Raw genomic sequence first — 18,318 nt, forward strand, 5'->3', positions numbered from 1 at the left:
GTAGGGAAAGAGAGCACAAATTAAATTTAAAAAATTTTTAGACATCTTTCTTATATTTCATAGCTTGTTACTGAAGTAATCCTAAACTCACTATTGAAAAGTTGAATAGTTTTTATCTTGTATCTATCTATCTATCTATCTTTTGGACCTTGGTCAGAAGGACTAAGGTTCTCTCTCATCTTGAATTTAAAATTTGAGCCAAAATGCTATTCTTGCTTTTCTTTTTTTTCCCTTTCCTTTCTCCCTCCCCGTTCTTCTTTCCTTTTCCAGACTACATTTTAAGCAGTAAATATATCTTCCTAAACCATTTGCTTGGTGTCAGTACAATTTCTCCAAGCAAAAATCTTGCAAATCAAGTTAGTTTTATGTGCAGATTCTCATAAAACAGAGATGATGTCTACAATTATCTAACATGATGATTTGTCAGTACCCAGAATAAGTCAATTTTCCTGTTACAAGAATATAATTAGTTTTAGAGTACGCTTTTTATTTTTTTAATTTTAATTTTACTTTTTTAGGGAGGGAGCAGGGTCAGTGGAGGTGGGGTGGTGGGCAGGGCAGAGAGACTCTTAAGCAGGCTCCACCCCCGGCACGGAACCCCATGATGGGCTCGATCTCACAACCTTGAGATCATAACGTGAGCCAAAATCAAGAGTTGGCCACAACTGACTGAGCCACCCAGGTGCCCCTAAAACTGTTTGTGCTCTTATGTGTTAATTTTTTTTTTTTTAAGATTTTATTTATTTATTTGACAGACAGAGATCACAAGTAGGCAGAGAGGCAGGCAGAGAGAGAGGAAGGGAAGCAGGCTCCCCGCCGAGCAGAGAGCCCCACGCGGGGCTCGATCCCAGGACCCCGCGACCATGACCTGAGCTGAAGACAGAGGCTTTAACCCACTGAGCCACCCAGGCGCCACTTATGTGTTAATTTTTTGTAACTTTTAGTTTTGAAACCATTTTGAACTTACAGAAAAATTGTAAAATTAACTGAAAGAATTCCCATAAATTCTTCACCTCTGTTCACCAGTTCTTAACATTTTGTCATATTTGTTTTCTCTCCTTCTCTCTCTTTATTTATTTAGTGAAAACTACATATATGGGGGTGCCTGGCTGACTCAGTCAGTAGAGCACATGCCCCTTAATCTCAGGGTTGTGAGTTCAAGCCCCACACTGGGCGTGGAGCCTACTTAAAACACAGATACACACACATGTGGTTTTTTTCCCTGAATGGTTTGAGAATAATGTTGCAGACATCCCCCTTTACCTCCAAACAATTCAGTGTATATTTTCTAAGAACAAGATTAGTCTCTTACATAAATGTATCCCAATGATCAAAATCTGGGCATTTAACATTACTATAATACTGTGTTTTTTGTTGTTGTTGTTGTTTTTAAGTAGGTTCCATGCCAATGAGGGGCTTGAACTCACGACCCTAAGATCAAGACCTGAGTTGAGATCAAGAGTCAGACACTTAACCAGCTAAGCCACCCAGTCACCCCTATATAATATTGTTATTTCATCCATGGTTTATATTCGTATTTTGCCAAGTAACCCCAGTAAGTCCCTGTAGTAACTTGACCATCTGGTTAAGGAGGTGTCTGCCAGTTTCTCCACTTTATAACTGCTATTTTTGCCTTTGCAAATTAATAAGTAATCTGTAGGGAGATAATTCAAGACTAGTTTAATAACTTGTTTCCCAACAAATATCTGCTCTTTAGTTCTCCTATCCCTCTGTCATTCTTGCCTGTAAGATGCACTTTGAAAAAGACGTTGCTAGATTCGTATTTCAGCCACTTTCTCTAATTTTCAGGTAGCATCATAAAACTCACATGCACCTTGTTGCTCAATCTTGTCCTTTGTGTTTAAGCTTATTAAAGAACAAGTCTTATTTTATTTTTGAGATTTTATTTATGTATTTGACGAGAAAGAGATAGTGAGAGAGGGAACACAAGCAGAGGGATTGGGAGAGAGAGAAGCAGGCTTCCCACTGAGCAGGGAGCCCGACTCAGGACTCGATCCCAGGACCCTGGAATCATGATCTGAGCCGAAGGCAGGTGCTTAACGACTGAGCCACCCAGGTGCCCAAAGAACAAGTCTTATTTTAGTTAACTCCTTTTTGTTGGCAAGATCCAACAGTTGCCCTTGGGGGGTTGGGGCATGGGGATGTTATCATGAGAAAACATGGAGCTTGGAAATGGACCTGGCCTTGCAGAGAACCATCAGGAGCCCCAAAGGCAGCCTCAGAGCCCATCCTTGCCACCCAGCCTGCAGGGCCCACCTTCTTGTCATTCTTCCTATTTCAGTTTCTCTGATCTCTGCCCTCTGTTGACTGTTTTCTTTCTTTCTTTTTTTTATTTAATTTAATTTAATTTTTTTCAGTATTCCAAAATTCATTGTTTATGCACCACACCCAGTGCTCCATGCAATACATGTCCTCCTTACTACCCCCCAGCAGGCTCATTCTTTTCTTTTTTCTTTCTTTTTTTTTTAAGATTTTATTTATTTATTTGACAGAGAGAGATCACAAGTAGGCAGAGAGGCAGGCAGAGAGAGAGGAGGAAGCAGGCTCCCCACGGAGCAGAGAGCCTGATGCGGGGCTCGATCCCAGGACCCTGAGATCATGACCTGAGCCGAAGGCAGCGGCTTAATCCACTGAGCCACCCAGGCGCCCCTCATTCTTTTCTATTCATGCACCTTGTCATCTAATTCATAGCTTCTGCTTCCTCATGGCAAGAGCCCTTAAACATTCAATTCTGCCATCTCTCTGTGCCTCTTAGCTCCAGTTTCCACTGTTCATTACTTAATTTAGGGCATCTGAGTGGCTCAGTCATGTGAAGCATCCAACACTGGGCGTGGAGCCCATTTAAAAAAAAAAATTACCTAATTCTCTCTTGTCTCTGCATCGGGATCACTCAGAGGGTGCTGGCTGCATGTAAGGATTGACCTCCTCTGGTCAGGTGCTCCCCCAAGATTCTATGAGCTTGTTGGAGGTAGAGGTAGAGGTGAAGGTGGCGGGGAGGTCATGTGCTTCCCCTGAGGGCTGCCTCTCAAAAGGACTGCAGGTGTGGTGGACAGAGCTACCGGCCGACCTGGACAGTGGAAGTTATATTAGTACCTCAAGTCAGAACATGTGATCTAACACTCAGGGGTTCCTTTCAGATAGGAGAGAAGCTGTCTGTAGGCTCTAGGTTGAATGTCAAATGCTAGAATTTTTTGGCTATCTCTAAGGTTTTTGTGTATATGCATTTTTATCAGATGTTTACTGAGCACTCTTCTCAGGAGAATATTTGAAAAATGTTATGTTCCGGAATGCGCCTGGGTGGCTCAGTCAGTTAGGTATTTGCCTTCGACTCGGGTCATGATCCAGGGTCCTGGGATTGGGTCCTGCGTCAGGCCCCTTGCTCAGTGGGGAGTCTGCTTCTCCTTCTGCTGCTGTTCCCCCTGCTTGTGCTCTCCCTCTGACAAAAAGAATAAATTCTTAAAAAAAAAAAATGTTATGTTCCAAGAAATACTGGGACAACAAATTACTATTATTACCCCTCTTCTTTTAGGAACTCCAACATTTATCTCATGTTCCCTGTTTATTTTTATTTTGAAAAATTTCAAATTTACAGAGAAGTTAAAAGAAAGTATCAGGGGAGGCGAACCATAAGAGACTATGGACTCTGAAAAACAACCTGAGGGTTTTGAAGGGTCAGGGGTGGGAGGTTGGGGCAACCTGAGGGTTTTGAAGGGTCAGGGGTGGGAGGTTGGGGGAACAGGTGGTGGGTAATGGGGAGGGCACGTTTTGCATGGAGCACTGGGTGTTGTGCAAAAAGAATGAATACTGTTACGCTGAAAAAATAAATAAAATGGAAAAAAAATAAATATGTATATGTGTGCACAGAGATAAAAAAAAAAAAAGAAAGTATCATGCTAAATTTACCTTTTGGTAATATTTTGCTTTAATTTTCTCTCTCCACCCCCAGCCCAGGCCATGTGAAAGTAGGTTACATAAATTGTAGATGTCGTGAAACTTTACCCCTAAATACTTCAGCAGACATTTCCCAAGAATAAAGACACTTTCCTACATAGCCAAAAAATCATTTTCATACCTAAGAAAATGAGCAGTAATCTGATAATATCACTTGTACATAATACCATCTGAAAATACATCATTCGAGACACATATAAATTTACCCCAGTTGTCTCAAATTTTTCTTAGAGATTTTTTTTAAAAGATTTTATTTATTTATTTAACAGAGAGAGAGAGAGAGATCACAAGTAGGCAGAGAGGCAAGAGAGGCAGGTGGGGGGTGGGGGACGCAGGTGGAGCAGGCTCCCTGCTGAGCAGAGAGCCCAATGCGGGACTCAATCCTAGGACCCTGAGACCATGACCTGAGCCGAAGGCAGAGGCTTAACCCACTGAGCCACCCAGGTGCCCTCTCTTAGAGATTTTTAAACTCCCAAATCCACTTGAGGTACATGCATTACCCTTGGTTACTGTGCTTCTTCTTCACTTGTATTCAGACCTCCCCCTTTTCCCCTCCACTGCCTTTCTTTGTGTTTCAAGACTTTGACTTCTTTTTTTTTAATGATTTTATTTATTTGACACACAGAGAAAGAAATCACAAGTAGGCAGAGAGGCAGACAGAGAAAGAGGGGGAAACAGGCTCCCTGCTGAGCAGAGAGCCCGATGCGGGGCTCAATCCCAGGACCCTGAGATCAAGACCTGAGCCGAAAGTAGAGGCTTAACCCACTGAGCCATCCAGGTGCCCCAAGACTTTGACTTCTTTGAAGAGCCCAAGCCAGTTGTCTTGTAGGACAGTGTACAGCCTGGATCCATCTGATTGTTTCCTCATGACTGGGTCCAGGGCAAATGTTCTTGGTAAGGGTGCTGCTGAGATGGGGCTCTGTGTTTCCCAAGGCGCCCTACCTGGAAGCTCAGAGTGTCACGTGGTCTCGCCATGGGAGATACTAAATTTGAACATTTGTTGAGGACTAAAGTCACTGTCATTTTTTGCTATGGATCAAAGAGACCAGAGCTGTTTGCCCGAGGCTTCCAAATACTTCTTCGTAGTAGGAATTATTTGAAGTGGTCACAGACTGGGGTTTCTGTTCTTTAGTATCTGCTCTCTACAGTGTGTGACCAGCTGCCCTTCTCTTTCTTCCAGGATCCCAGGTGGGATTTTCTCTTTTACTTTTAAACAAAGGCAGATTCCCTTTCTGTGGAGACCTCCAGCTAACACCTGTGCCTTTTATGTTCACAGAGGCCAACCTCACACATTCACACCCTGTGCTAGAGATTTCTTCCCCTCAGACCAGTCTATAAATATTTCTGTTTTTTAAGATTTTGTTGATTTATCTGTTTACTTATTTATTTTTGAGAAAGAGAGGGTGAGAGAGAAAGAGAGCAAAGAGCACAAGCAGAGGAAGCGGCAGGCAGAGGGAGAAGCAGGCTCCCGGCTGAGCAGGGAGCCCAATGTGGGACTCCATCCCAGAACCCTGGGATCATGACCTGAGCTGAAGGCAGACGTTTAATGGCTGAGCCACCCAGGTGTCCCGATAAATATTTATTTCTGACACCAGCACTTCTGAGTTGCCGTCTTTCTCCAAAGACCCCTTTGTTTAAAGCTTTTTCAGCTTCTGTGATTATTTTAAGGGGAAAATTCTCAATTACATGCTAATGTATGTATAACACTCTTAACACTTACTGATAGCACCTTTAGCAAAGAGGGTACCATCCCCGCTCTGTAGTAGCAGCGGTGAGAGGGGGTGGGGAGGTGAGAGTGTGGAGGTGAGGTATTCAGGGTGCCCCTGGATATTAGAAATCCAGCATCCTTTCCTGAAAATGAATCAAAACCCTCCCATACAACAAAACCAAAACTCAAGTCAGAGTTACTCCTTAGTACTCCCAACCTTTCAGTATGAGATCTTCTTATGGACAAAAATACCTGTGGATGGGCCTTTATGTGTGGTTGTGTTTTACTACCTGCTGATTAAGACATTACATCATGACAGGAAACTATTTAGAATTAATCACTCTTTTTGAAAAGTTTTATTTTATTAATACAGGAAAATCTACATGCATTGGGGGGGGAAAGTAGTATACATATATGTTTCAGTGTTAGACGATCTAACAAAACTAGGGATGTTGCTGCACTCCTGAACAATTGTAAATTTTGCGACGACGGGGACATGGAAATGACAGGACTTCAAGGAGCAGAGATCAGTCAAAGTATCTCACTCACCCTCTCTTCCCTGTCCATTGCAAAAGCAAGCAACACCCGCACGGCCCCTCACTAAAGCCATTCCTTGGCCACATGTTGCCATCTTGCACTCGAGCAGTCCTGAGCCCAGAACTGAGGTGGGCATGGGAATGGATATGGAAAGCGCTCCCCCAGCATACAGCCTAGTTGCTGCCGGCAGGATTGGGACACCCTGTCTGAGAGGAGGAAATGCTCTATCCCTTTCCGCCCGCACGACCATTCACTTGGTCTTCTTTGACCTTACTTGGCTCAGTGAAGCAGGATCTTCTCCGTACTATTTTATGGAACCAGAAAAAGCAAACAAGCATACTTTCCAAAACAAAGAGGAATTTTTACAGCGGATCTGCAATCTTCTTCCTCACTGTTAGTGTTCTCTTGTTCTAGAATACAGTCTTGATTCATGTTGCTTTTATGAAATGAATTTCACCACTTATTTATTATAACTAGGTATGAACAGAGAAAAACCAGACAAAAAGCTATATCATATTTCTGCCTAAGAAAGGAACACTATATAGGGGCGCCTGGCTGGCTCTGTGGGTGGAACATGCGACTCTTGATCCTAGGGTCAAAAGTTCGAGCCCCGTGTTGGGCATAGAGATCACTTAAAATGAATAATTTTTTTTTTAAAGGAACACTGTTATAGACATGGGGTTGATATGGGTTGAATCACAGGGTTCCATGATAGTCAATCAGAATGCTGTGTCTCAAGACTAAGGATTGCCCAGGGGATGCCATAAAGCATTTGGAAGTCCTAATATTTCAAGGACTTCTTAGGGAAGAACTGGCAAGGACATTTTGTGATGACTAAACACAAAATAGAAAATAAAGAAGAAATATAAATGCAATACTAAGAGGACTTCCTGTAACAGAAGGTCAGATTTAGAATCCTCATACCTCCAGGTGAGATGTATTACAGACCTGGCTAGCACCTGGGTCACTAGTGCCTGTCTTTTATTAATTAGAAGCTCACAATCTCTGGTGTTAGCCATGACCATGAAAACCATGACTGGATAAAATAGAGACCTTATAGAAATTGTTAACTGAATAGAAGAATACAGAATTTTAGACTCTGTACAAAAGAGAGCAAGACTTACCATTTTTTGCCTCCACACTTAGAAGGAACACTTCAATTTTGTTATCTGGTTTAAGAAGAAGATACAAGCAGAGTCTGTAGATGCCATGTGCTTCTCCTGTCAGGGCCTCAGTTTTTATACAGGGGACTTCCCCAGTGGCCACCCAGACCCGGAGGAGACGTGGTACTTACTCAAACCCTACTCAGGTTGATTGGCAGTTCCTTGTGGCTCCAGTTCCTCTGTGGTTCCTGAAAGTGGTTCACAGTCCGTGAAATGGAACCGTAGATCCAGGCCATTTTAAATCTGGGGTGGGGGGGTGGGTTTCCAGTTTACCTTATTTAAATTATTAATGTCATACTGCCCTGTGTGTCCTCCATTATAATTATTTTCCTTTCAGTTCTCTTTCTCTATCAAAAATGTAGTTAAGATGACTTGGCTTTATACATGGATGTATTTTCTAGAAGATGTCAGAGAGATTGGAGTGAAGTGGGACAGTTATTATTTGCCATAAGCTTAGAAGCTCTCTTACAGCTGGATACTCTGTGGAGTGGTCCTCTCCCAGCTGGGGTTCATTATGAGTGGAGGGGAAGCAGTTGTAAGCATGCAATATAGGGTTCCTGGGATTTCCGGTAAGACTTGGCATCCAAACTCATCTTGTACTCTTTGCAATACTATGGCTCTGAGGAATCGTTCTGTATGCTCCCGGAATAGTGTTTCTCAACCTGAATGGTGATTATTTTGAAAGCCTTTTATTCTTTTTAGGTCATTATGTATCTTTTTATTTAGGACTGATCCAAAGCCATTCTCACTTATGTCATCGCGTCTGTTAGGGCCCAACCAGGAAACAGAAACACCCAGATTATTTTTTAAGGAGGAAATTTAATGCAGGAAATTGGTTAAACATGATGGAAGAGGCTAAGAAGGTAATGGGCAAGTAGACAGTCAATCCAGAGGTTAGCAATTTCAGGAAGCTGTGATCTTCCATAGATAGGGGAAGGATAGATGCAAGGGGATGTTACTAGAGTCTAGTAGTCATCAGTCAAAGCTCAAGGACTGCTGTCTAACCTCCCGTAGCGCCTCCCATTGACTGAACCAGCGGGAGAGCAGCTGACACCCAGAGCTGGGGAAACAGCCTTCAGAAGTCACCTCCCTGTGGTACAGAGCAGGGTAAGACTGCTCTCCGAGGACAACCAGCTCTCAACCAGCATAATCACTTGTTAGTGGGATTAGCCTTGTTCTGAATTTATTAACACAGAATTTTTAATGCAGTCTTCCCGCATACCTTTCACACGTTCAGTTGGCATAATGATATCGTTCTTCTTCCATCCACATTTTTCATTCTTTTTCCTTCTTTAAATTACCTTGGAGTTGATAAATAACAACCACTCAACCAGCTCAATGGTATTTGAGACTCATAAATCGTAATTATTTTATTACGCATCCTCATAGTAAATGAAGCACTTTCACATATGCTACTCGACCTCATAAAAACTCTGAATAGTTATTATTATCCCCATTTTATAGAAGAACTATCTGAGTCTTAGACTCTTTTTTTTTTTTTAATATTTATTTGACAGAGAGAAATCACAACTAGGCAGAGAGGCAGGCAGAGAGAGAGGAGGAAGCAGGCTCCCTGCGGAGCAGAGAGCCGGATGTGGGGCTCAATCCCAGGACCCTGGGATGATGACCTGAGCCGAAGGCAGAGACTTTAACCCACTGAGCCACCCAGGCACCCCCGAGTCTTAGACTCTTTATATGAATTGCTCAAGATAGAGAACAAATGCTGGAGCCAGAATTCAAACCCTTGTCTGTCTGGTTCTAAAGCCTATGATTTTCCCATGCTGCCTCATGAGAGGAGTCGCCCAGAAGGAACAGCAATAATTTTTCTTTCCTGGTTGGCTGATTAGGAGGAAGGAGAAAGTGTGTTTTAAATTCGCAAAAGTTTTCTCGTTGACCCAGAAATTAAAATTACACTCTGGGCATGACATTGGGCCTATCTAGCATTCCAGTCTAAAGAGTTACATTCTCCCTGAAGAAATCGCAAGTTTGTCCTGCACCCATCTAGATTTGGCATTTTGATATAAATTGAAATGGCTCTTCTGGAAGGTTGATTGTGACAGCAGCATGTACCATCCCAAGCCTGATAGAGGGGGTGAGGGAGGAAGGGGGCAGGGGGCAAGTCCATGGTTGCCGTTTCCCTGTCTGTCGTCAATAAAATATAGGATGCCCAGTGAAACTTGAATGTCAGATAAACAGTTTCTTTTAAGTATGATGCAAATACTGCAAGGGACATATTGCACTTAAGAGTTATTTGCTGTTTATCTTACATTCAAATGGCATCCTGTAATTTGCTAAATCTGGCAACCTTATCTCAAGGTGGGCAATGATCCCAAGGTTGTTTCCTGTGTGTGTGTGTTCGTGTGTGTTCAATGATCCTAAGGACAAAGCCCATATGGTTCCGCTTCTGCCATCTGTGCCCTGTACCTGCCACGAGGTAATAGTTTCTACACAGATGCAGAAGCGGAGGGGGAGATTGGAAGGGGATTCCCAGTGTCCAGCAAAGACTGATGAATTCTGAGTTAGAGGTTCCCTCTGTGGTAAGGAGAGCTGACCTGACCTAACATAAAAACTATAGTTGATTTACCTGGTTTCACTTTGCTTTTCTGCCTGTCTGTTTTCACTGGTGAGTATTCAGATCTGACCAGGAAGTTAAAGGTAGCCTCAGAGATGTGTAAACTCATTCAAAGAAAGAGAAAGAGGAAGGGGCCTGAGATGGCCTGGATGTGTGAGGGAGAAAGGTCTGTGGGTCCCTTGAAATAGGTGAGGAGGTTCATATGACTGCTGGTGCTGCTGGCTTAGGAGAAGACAAGGGATCAGGGCCTGTGCTCCCTCCTGGGGGGATGTCAAGGAGAGGATGGAGCCGTTGAAATGCTGGGGCCAGGCGCTTGCCTCTGAGGGTAAGGAATGCAGAGCTGAGAGGGGAATGCCACTGGGCTATCAGCCCTCCCAACAAGAGGGCACTCATTTCAACAGCACCTTCAGGGAGAGAAATGATGCTGCTTACTACAGGAGCTCAGGGAAGGGAGCCTGGGGCCTGCTCTCAGCCCTGTCCTAAGTTGATCGGAGTCTTGAATAAGCCGTTATTATCTCTGGGCCTTTGAATGTTCTCCTGTAAAACTGTGGTGGCAGAGGACGTACCAGATGTCTGTTATAGTCTCTTAGTTCCAAAATTCTGTTGGTAGATGTATAAATGTAAGCCTTCTCCTGCTTCCTGTTCTGTGTTTACTGGCCAGGTAAGAGGGCTGGCGACCACACTTCATCAGTAATCCTTATTATATCTGAAGATGACTCTCCATTTGCCCTTCAGTTTTTTTCTCTCATCCAGGCAAAATATCAAAGTCCTTTTTCTTTCCCAAAGGGCTGTATTCAAAGGGCCCATCTCCAATGAGATCTGCCCTCCCAAAAGCTTCGTGTCAATACAATAATTAGTAACTTTATGGGACCAGAAGCTACAATTAATATTTCAATCCCAATTCACTGTTCTTTCATTCATTCATTTGTTCAGCAAATATTTATTGAGCTCAGGTGAGGGATCGGGCAGATTTGAGCTTTGGGAAGAAAACTTCAACAGAACTACAAAACATGGCAAATTCCAGGTGACCTGAGACCTGATTCCTTGAGTCCTTTGCCTCTCTCTTACAAGTTTCAGTGTTCAGCCACCTGTCCCTCAAACGGCAGAGGCGAAACAAAAATAAGTGCCGTCTGTAGTTGCAGTGAGAGGCTGAAAGTGTTGGCTAACCTGAGATATTTGAAGAATCTGTGGGTTTCTGCCTCCTTATAGCTGTGGGCCTCCAAGACCAGACACAGCTGGGAACCAGCTCCTTCCACCGAGAGTGCAAAGCAGCCCTCAGAGATGTCCTTCTCTCACCCACTTTTTCCTTGCCGTCTGTCCGCAGTGCTGCACTTGAGATGGAGTTACTGTCCCTCTGGCTCTGCCTGGGTTTTCACTTCTTGACACTGGAATGGAGAAATCGAAGTGGAATGGCCACAGCAGCTTCTGAAGGGGGCTGCGAGTTGGTGAGTTTTCCCAGGAACTCTGAGCTGTCTGTTGCCTCTGCCCTGACAAAGATCAGCCCATTTTGGTGGATTGTCCATCCAAGAGGGCAGAGAAGGAAGGCGTCTGAGTCACTCTGTAGCTGCCCACGGGCTGTCGTTTGCAAGCTGTTCCTGAACCAAAGGTCAGGATGATACCTGGGAAAGACCAGGCAGTCCCTGCCCCATCTTTTTCATACCTGCTGAAGACAGGAGGCCCAGAGACTGAGGTCAAGAAAAAGAACAACTTGTTAAAAGTCTGGATGGTCGAGATCCACTCATGGTGTCGGAATCGCTGAGCAGGGCGTAGTACAGTTGGAGAAGCCCTGACTCAGAGCCTGTGGGTGAGCCATTAGCAAGGGCTCAAATACAGGGGTGCTGCCGAGAGCGGCATCCTCGATCATGTTCAGGCTGAGGATGATCCAGGGAGTGGAGAGCTGGGCTTTTACAGCTTACCCTCTGCAGGGCTTTTGGCCTGTATGTGCAAACAGACTTGGCTCATAATGACTGAGCACATTTCTGGAATGTTCTCCCTTGCCTGTAAGTCTGTGATATCAAAAGTCTGCTTGGGAAACATACATTTAATATGCAGTCCTTGAGTCCTATTATATAAAAGGCACTGGGAGGACAAATTGAATGTCGGGGTAATACCTACATTCAACGCTGATAAATCTCAAAAGCCCAGCTGGTCATGGTTCTTAACCACTTTTAGTAACCTCTAACCACTGTGCTGTAAGATACTCCAGTATGGAGTGGTGGTTATGAGCCAGAGTGGGTTGAAACCCCAGCTTACCAGCTGGTGACATTGGTGGGGGGCAGGGGCACTCTGTGTCTCAGTTTCCTCCTTTGTAAGATACGGAATAGTGGTACCAGCCCATAATACCATAATACTGCATTGTTATGATGATTAAATCATGTATATAAGGCTCCCAGAACAGTGCCTTGTATGTAATAGGAGCTATGGGTTTTATCTAGTATTATTGTTGTTAGTCTCTGCTACAACTTCAGACTTCCGTTATTCCCTTACAGAGGCAATTGAAGATTAACTTCCCAGTAGCTGATTCAGGAGGGAATCAGGCTTAGAACAAAGAGGGAATAAAGTGTGAGTTCTTTGATAGCCTTTCAGGGCTCTGGCTAGACCCCCTGCCCGATCCTTTCCAGCCTGGTGGGGAGGAGTGGGGGTGGGCTGCCAGGAGCTCAAAGACTGGATTCCCTGTGGCTCTCTTAGGGCGGAGAGTTTCCGTGTCCAGCTATCTCCAGTGCCCCTCCTTACCTGACCTTGTGGTCATAAAGTGGCCATGGTGAGGTTCTCTTGGGCTCTGACAGTCATGTGGTCTTTTTGTAGCCCTTCACTGGGGCTGCCAGGGGATTACAGAGGTGGGACCCCAGAGTTGCAGTGGCTGTGCTGAAACAGGGTCCCATGGCTTGAAGAAAGCCCCTAACCACAACATTCTCCAGAGAGTCCCTGTTAGGGGAAGACCAACACTTACTCAAATAAAGGAATACATTATATCTGCAGCGGGAGATTGAGTTTTGTAAAGACATCAGTTATACCCCCCCCATTAACCCATAATTGTAATGCAATCCCAATCAAAATTCCCAAGTCTTTCAGGGGGAGTGTGACAGGAACTTGACAAATTCATTCTGATGTTCATCTGGAAATTAGAAACAACTCCAATGCTCAACAATAGATTAATTAATCAAATCATGGTAATCATCATAGCCAACATTTATCAAGCACTTACGTGCCGGGTTCTGTATTGTTTTACATAAATAATTGCACTGAATCCTCAAGAAGAAGAAGCCCCCGTGAGAAAATTATAAATATAATTTCCGTTTTACACATGGAATAATGAAGGTCCCGACTGGTTAGGTAACAGCCCAAAGTCACCCATTTGTTGAAAAGCAGAACCAGACTGGACCGACCCTAGAACTCTTGTTCTTTAACACTGTGCTCTTTGTGCAGTGAAGTAATATACAGCTGCTTAACAGATGTGGTCAAATTTATTTTTCTTGCCACAGCAATATGTCTGCACATATTATCAAGGGTGGTAAAAGTAGATTATTGGACAGTTTGCAGAGTGTGGTCTCATTAAAAATTTTGGGGGGTGCCTGGGTGGCTTAGTCAGGTAAGCATCTGCCTTTGGTTCAGGTCATGATCCCAGGGTCCCGGGATTGAACCCCACATCAGGCTCCCTGCTCTGCGGGGAGTCTGCTTCTCCCTCTGCCCTTCCTTGTGCTCTCTCTCCCTCTCTGTCTGAAATAAATAAATAAAATTTTAAAAAAAAAATTTTTTTCCCACAGTCACTGCTGTTGTCTTAACTGACCAATCCTTGAAAAGGAAGGCCATTGTTCTTCTATCTTATCCCTTAAAACTTTATTTCCTAGACATCTGACATCCTGCAACAGATTGTTCTTGCCAGTCTCGTAAAACATGGGGCTGTGCTGAAGCATCCTGAGGCTTGTGTGATTTCTGCAGTGAGAACAGGGTCATCCCATCCATCCTGCCTCCTTATGCTGCACAGTCGTGGTGGAACAGCACCCAGGAAGGGCACTGAATTGGGCATTAGGAGCTTTGGGCTCCTGTCCCTGCAATGCCATTGGCTCTTCACTTCTCTCCAGGCCCCACTTCTCTGTACCATTCAGAGGGGCGATGAGCTCTAAAGTCCTCTTCGGCTTTAATATTGATCAATCCAGAATGTAGAGGAACATCCCAGGCAAAATTACTTCGGGCGCAATGAAGATGCCACAGCATCTCAGTTGTCTGGCGTTGATCCTGCTGGACGCACAGATGTCACGGTAATAGCGAAAAGGATATGACAGTGGCCATTTGGGTGAACGGTGCTTCCTGTGTCAGGCACTATGCGGCCTCCCCTCCAATCCCACTGCAGTCCTCTGAGGTAGGCACTCTCTACTTCATCTCCATTCTTCACAGGAAAGAACAGACTTAGGCTAAGTTATTTGTCCAAGGTCGCCTGGGAAATAAATGGCAGAGGTGGGATTCACACCCAGGTACCACCTTGATCCTCAGTTCCTCTCACAGCTGAAACCACACTTCGAGCACAGTTGTCCCTGCTCAGAAGCCAATGGACAGGAGCTCAGCTCTCCTCTGATACGAGTGGGTCGCGAGTGAGGTCCGGGCCCCAGCTCCTAGCTGACTGTTTGAGCGTGACAGTAAAGAACAGAGAAAAGTTCCTTTTGTGCAACATTTTCCTGTCCTTTTTTCCCTTTAAAAAAAAAAGTACAATCTCTAGAGCCCCTCCCAGTGGTTGGAGGAATAGTCCAGGGAACAGGCCAGGATTCTGTGCATAAATGTCTGCCTTGGAGGCCCCCTCCCTGCTGACCAGTGTGTTTTTGGGCCTAGGCTGATGGAGTGGCCGACTGCCGAGGGCAGAAGCTTGAATTGGTGCCCAGCCATCTCCCGCCCTACTCCCAGATGCTCCTCCTGGACGCCAACCCACTGAGGACCCTGTGGAACCATTCCCTCCGGCACTACCCGCTCCTGGAGAGCCTCAGTCTGCGAGGCTGCCAGCTGGAGCGCATCAGCCACGGCGCCTTCCGAGAGCAGGCCCGTCTACGCAGCCTGGCACTGCCTGACAACTCCCTATCCGAGAGCTACAGAGAGACGGCGGCTGCCTTCCGCAGCCTGCGGGCTCTGCGGACGCTGGACCTGTCGGGGAACTCCCTGACGGAAGACATGGTGGCCCTCATGCTCCGGAACCTGTCTTCGCTGGAGTCCGTGTCCCTGGCGAGGAACACCGTCATGAGGCTTGACGACTCCGTCTTTGAGGGTCTGGGGCACCTCAGGGAGCTGGATTTGCAGAGAAACTACATCTTTGAGATTGAGGGTGGCGCTTTCGATGGCTTGACCGAGCTGAGACACCTCAACCTGGCCTATAACAACCTCCCTTGCATCGTGGACTTCAGCCTCACCCAGCTGCGCCTCCTCAACGTCAGCTACAATGTCCTGGAATGGTTCCTGGCGTCCGGGCCCGAGGCTGCCTTCGAGCTGGAGACGCTGGACCTCTCGCACAACCAGCTGCTGTTCTTCCCACTCCTGCCCCAGTGCGGCAAGCTGCACACGCTCCTGCTGCGGGATAACAACATGGGCTTCTACAGGGATCTGTACAATGCCTCTTCGCCGCAGGAGATGGTGGCCCAGTTCCTCCTCGTGGACGGCAACGTGACCAACATCACCACCGTCAACCTCTGGGAGGAGTTTGCTTCCAGCGACCTCTCTGAGCTGCGCTTCCTGGATATGAGCCAGAACCAGTTCCAGTACCTGCCTGACGGCTTCCTGAAGAAAATGCCTTCCCTGGCGCACCTGAACCTCAACCAGAATTGCTTGGTGACGCTTCATATCCAAGAGCACGAGCTCCCCGGGGCACTCACAGAGCTGGACCTGAGCCAGAACCAGCTGTCAGAGCTGCACTTGGCCCCAGGCCTCCATGGCTGCCTGAGGAGCCTCCGGTTGTTCAACCTGAGCTCCAACCAGCTTGTGGGCGTCCCCACTGGCCTTTTCGCTGATGCCAGTAACATCACTACAATTGACATGAGCCACAATCAGATCTCCCTTTGCCCCTGGCCGGCAGACCTATACCGCCTGGGCCCCCCAAGCTGTGTGGATTTCCGGAACGTGGCCTCGTTGAGGAGCCTCTCTCTGGAGGGCTGTGGGCTGGGGGCCTTACAAGACTGTTCATTCCAGGGGACCGCACTCACCCACTTAGACCTTTCCGGCAACTGGGGGGTTCTGAACGGGACTGTCACCCCTCTCCGGGATATCGCCCCCACATTACAGGTCCTGTCTCTCAGGAACGTGGGCCTCAGTTCCAGCTCCACAGAGTTGGACTTCTCTGGGTTTGGGAATCTGAGAGACTTGGATCTGTCAGGGAATTCTTTGACCAGTTTCCCACGGTTCAGGGGCAACCCAGCCCTGCAGACCCTGGATCTGCGCAGAAACTCTCTCACAGCCCTTCCCTGGAGGGCTGTGTCTGAGCAGCTCACCCGAAGTCTGCGGACCATCTACCTCAGTCAGAATCCTTATGACTGCTGTGGGGTGGAGGGCTGGGGGTCCCTGCAACACCTGCACACCATTGCCGACCTGGCCATGGTCACTTGCAACCTCTCCTCCAAGGTCATTCGCCTAATGGAACTGCCCAGAGGCATGCCTCAGGACTGCAAATGGGAGCGGGTGGACATGGGCCTGCTGTACCTCGTGCTCATTCTTCCCAGTTGCCTCACCCTGCTGGTGGCCTGCACTGTCATCTTCCTCACCTTCAGGAAGCCTCTGCTTCAGGTCATCAAGAGCCGCTGTCACTGGTCTTCCATATACTGACCCGGCTCCACGCCGAGGTGAGACACTGGGCCCCTGCGCCGAAGGACATAGGTTCTCCGCCCGACCTCGGGGCCTGATGCAGAGGATGGAGCTGGCGAATTGAGGTTTACGTTAAAAGTTTAAAATGTTGCCTTCCTAGTTGTCCCCAAGCTCTTCCTCTGTCATTGTGATTCAGGCTCATCATTCTGCTAAAATATTTATTAAGTGATGCTCTGTGACAATAAAACACGTGTCTCTTAAATATTTTTTAAATCAAACCTGGCTCGTTTTCTCTTTCTTCTGTATTTTTTGGTAATTTCACCCAGATTACTTTTCAGCGTCCTCCCCTTGGGTGACCCCCATGGAGCTGACCAGAGAGGGCGGCAGGTCAGAGCTCCCGACGATGACAACTCCAAGAGCCTGTCCTGTGGATGTGAGAGTCCATACCCTGGGGGTTCCCCAAGGACAGGAATTTCTGAGCTGGGAGTCTGAGAGAAGGGTTCTCATCTCCTGTGGCGGCTGGCTCGGCCACCCCAGCGAGGGTGGCCCAAATGCCCCGGGTTCGTGCCCGCAGTCTGTGCAGGCAAACACGGCCCTTTCGTGGAGAAGTTAAGAGAATGACAACCAGGCCCTGAGTTTATTCAAGCGATAAACTGAACACCAGGCACAGTCCTTGATCTGATGGAAAGGAAAAAAGAATGTAGACAGGAGTGGCTTCTGCTGACCTGTAGGCTGCCCCTACTCTTCACAAAAACCACAAACAACTCAGCAGAGAACACCTGCACTCACGACATTCCTGGTTTCCTTCTCCTTCCCTCAGTGGGAATAGAGAACAATGTCTTTTCTCCTCTGCAGGGTGTGGGGAGGGGGGTGGAGTGGGGTGGGTGACACGGACTTGCCCTTTTGGTAGTTTAGAATTGTCACTGTCCTTGCACTTTTTATCCCTGTTTATCCAATCATAAAGGGCCCAGCTTCAGGGGTGGGTTTGGGGGTGAGGGGGTGGGTAAAGGACAGAAGGCCCACAAGCTGATTCTATTACCATGGAGACTACACATCAGCAGAAGTGTTTGGGCTGATCAGAGAGAGAAAAACAGTGGTCTTCATTTGACAAAGCAGAGACTTTCCTCAGCAGCTCTACAAGGGCACAAAAGGCCCTTTGGGTAAGGCTCCACACTCTGGCACTCACCGAATCAACCTGTGCTCACTAGTGGTTGCCCTTCCCTCCCCTTCTCCTGCTAGTGCGCTCTCTCCAGCCTGCATGCCCCAGCCCAGAGACTTGCACATCCCTCAGAACGCCTCAGAGCCTCTGTCCAGTGCTGTTCCCGGCAAGCCCCGGTAGCCCATGCCCCAAAGACCAGACTGGCCTGATTTCCCCTCCCATCCACACAAACACTTCTTCCTGGGGTCCTGCTGTTAAATGAGACAAATCAATCTCTCCACGGCTTGTGCATTCATGGCCTCTGTTGAGTTAATGTGTCACCCCTCACATCAGTTACTGTTCTTAGTTTCTTGCAACTGAGGATGATCTCGGTCTGATTTAAGCAGCATGCAGTTCGAGTAAAAGGACATCTGGAAGCCCAGCCTCTCTGGGA

General features: G+C 46.6%; 1 protein-coding gene across 1 annotated transcript in view; it reads left to right on the forward strand.

Moving 5' to 3' along the window:
* Positions 1-16,988, forward strand: part of NRROS (negative regulator of reactive oxygen species) — a 28,477-nt gene extending 11,489 nt beyond the window's left edge. The window contains exons 2-3 of the mRNA XM_046003628.1: positions 11,277-11,397; positions 14,777-16,988. Coding sequence (XP_045859584.1) covers positions 11,290-11,397; positions 14,777-16,747 — 2,079 coding nt within the window. The 5' untranslated portion in view covers positions 11,277-11,289 and the 3' untranslated portion in view covers positions 16,748-16,988. The remainder of the gene's footprint in view (positions 1-11,276; positions 11,398-14,776) is intronic.
* Positions 16,989-18,318: the final 1,330 nt, after the last annotated feature.

The sequence above is a fragment of the Meles meles genome, chromosome 4, assembly GCF_922984935.1.
Source record: "Meles meles chromosome 4, mMelMel3.1 paternal haplotype, whole genome shotgun sequence".
In the NCBI taxonomy this organism is placed as follows: Eukaryota; Metazoa; Chordata; class Mammalia; order Carnivora; family Mustelidae; genus Meles; species Meles meles.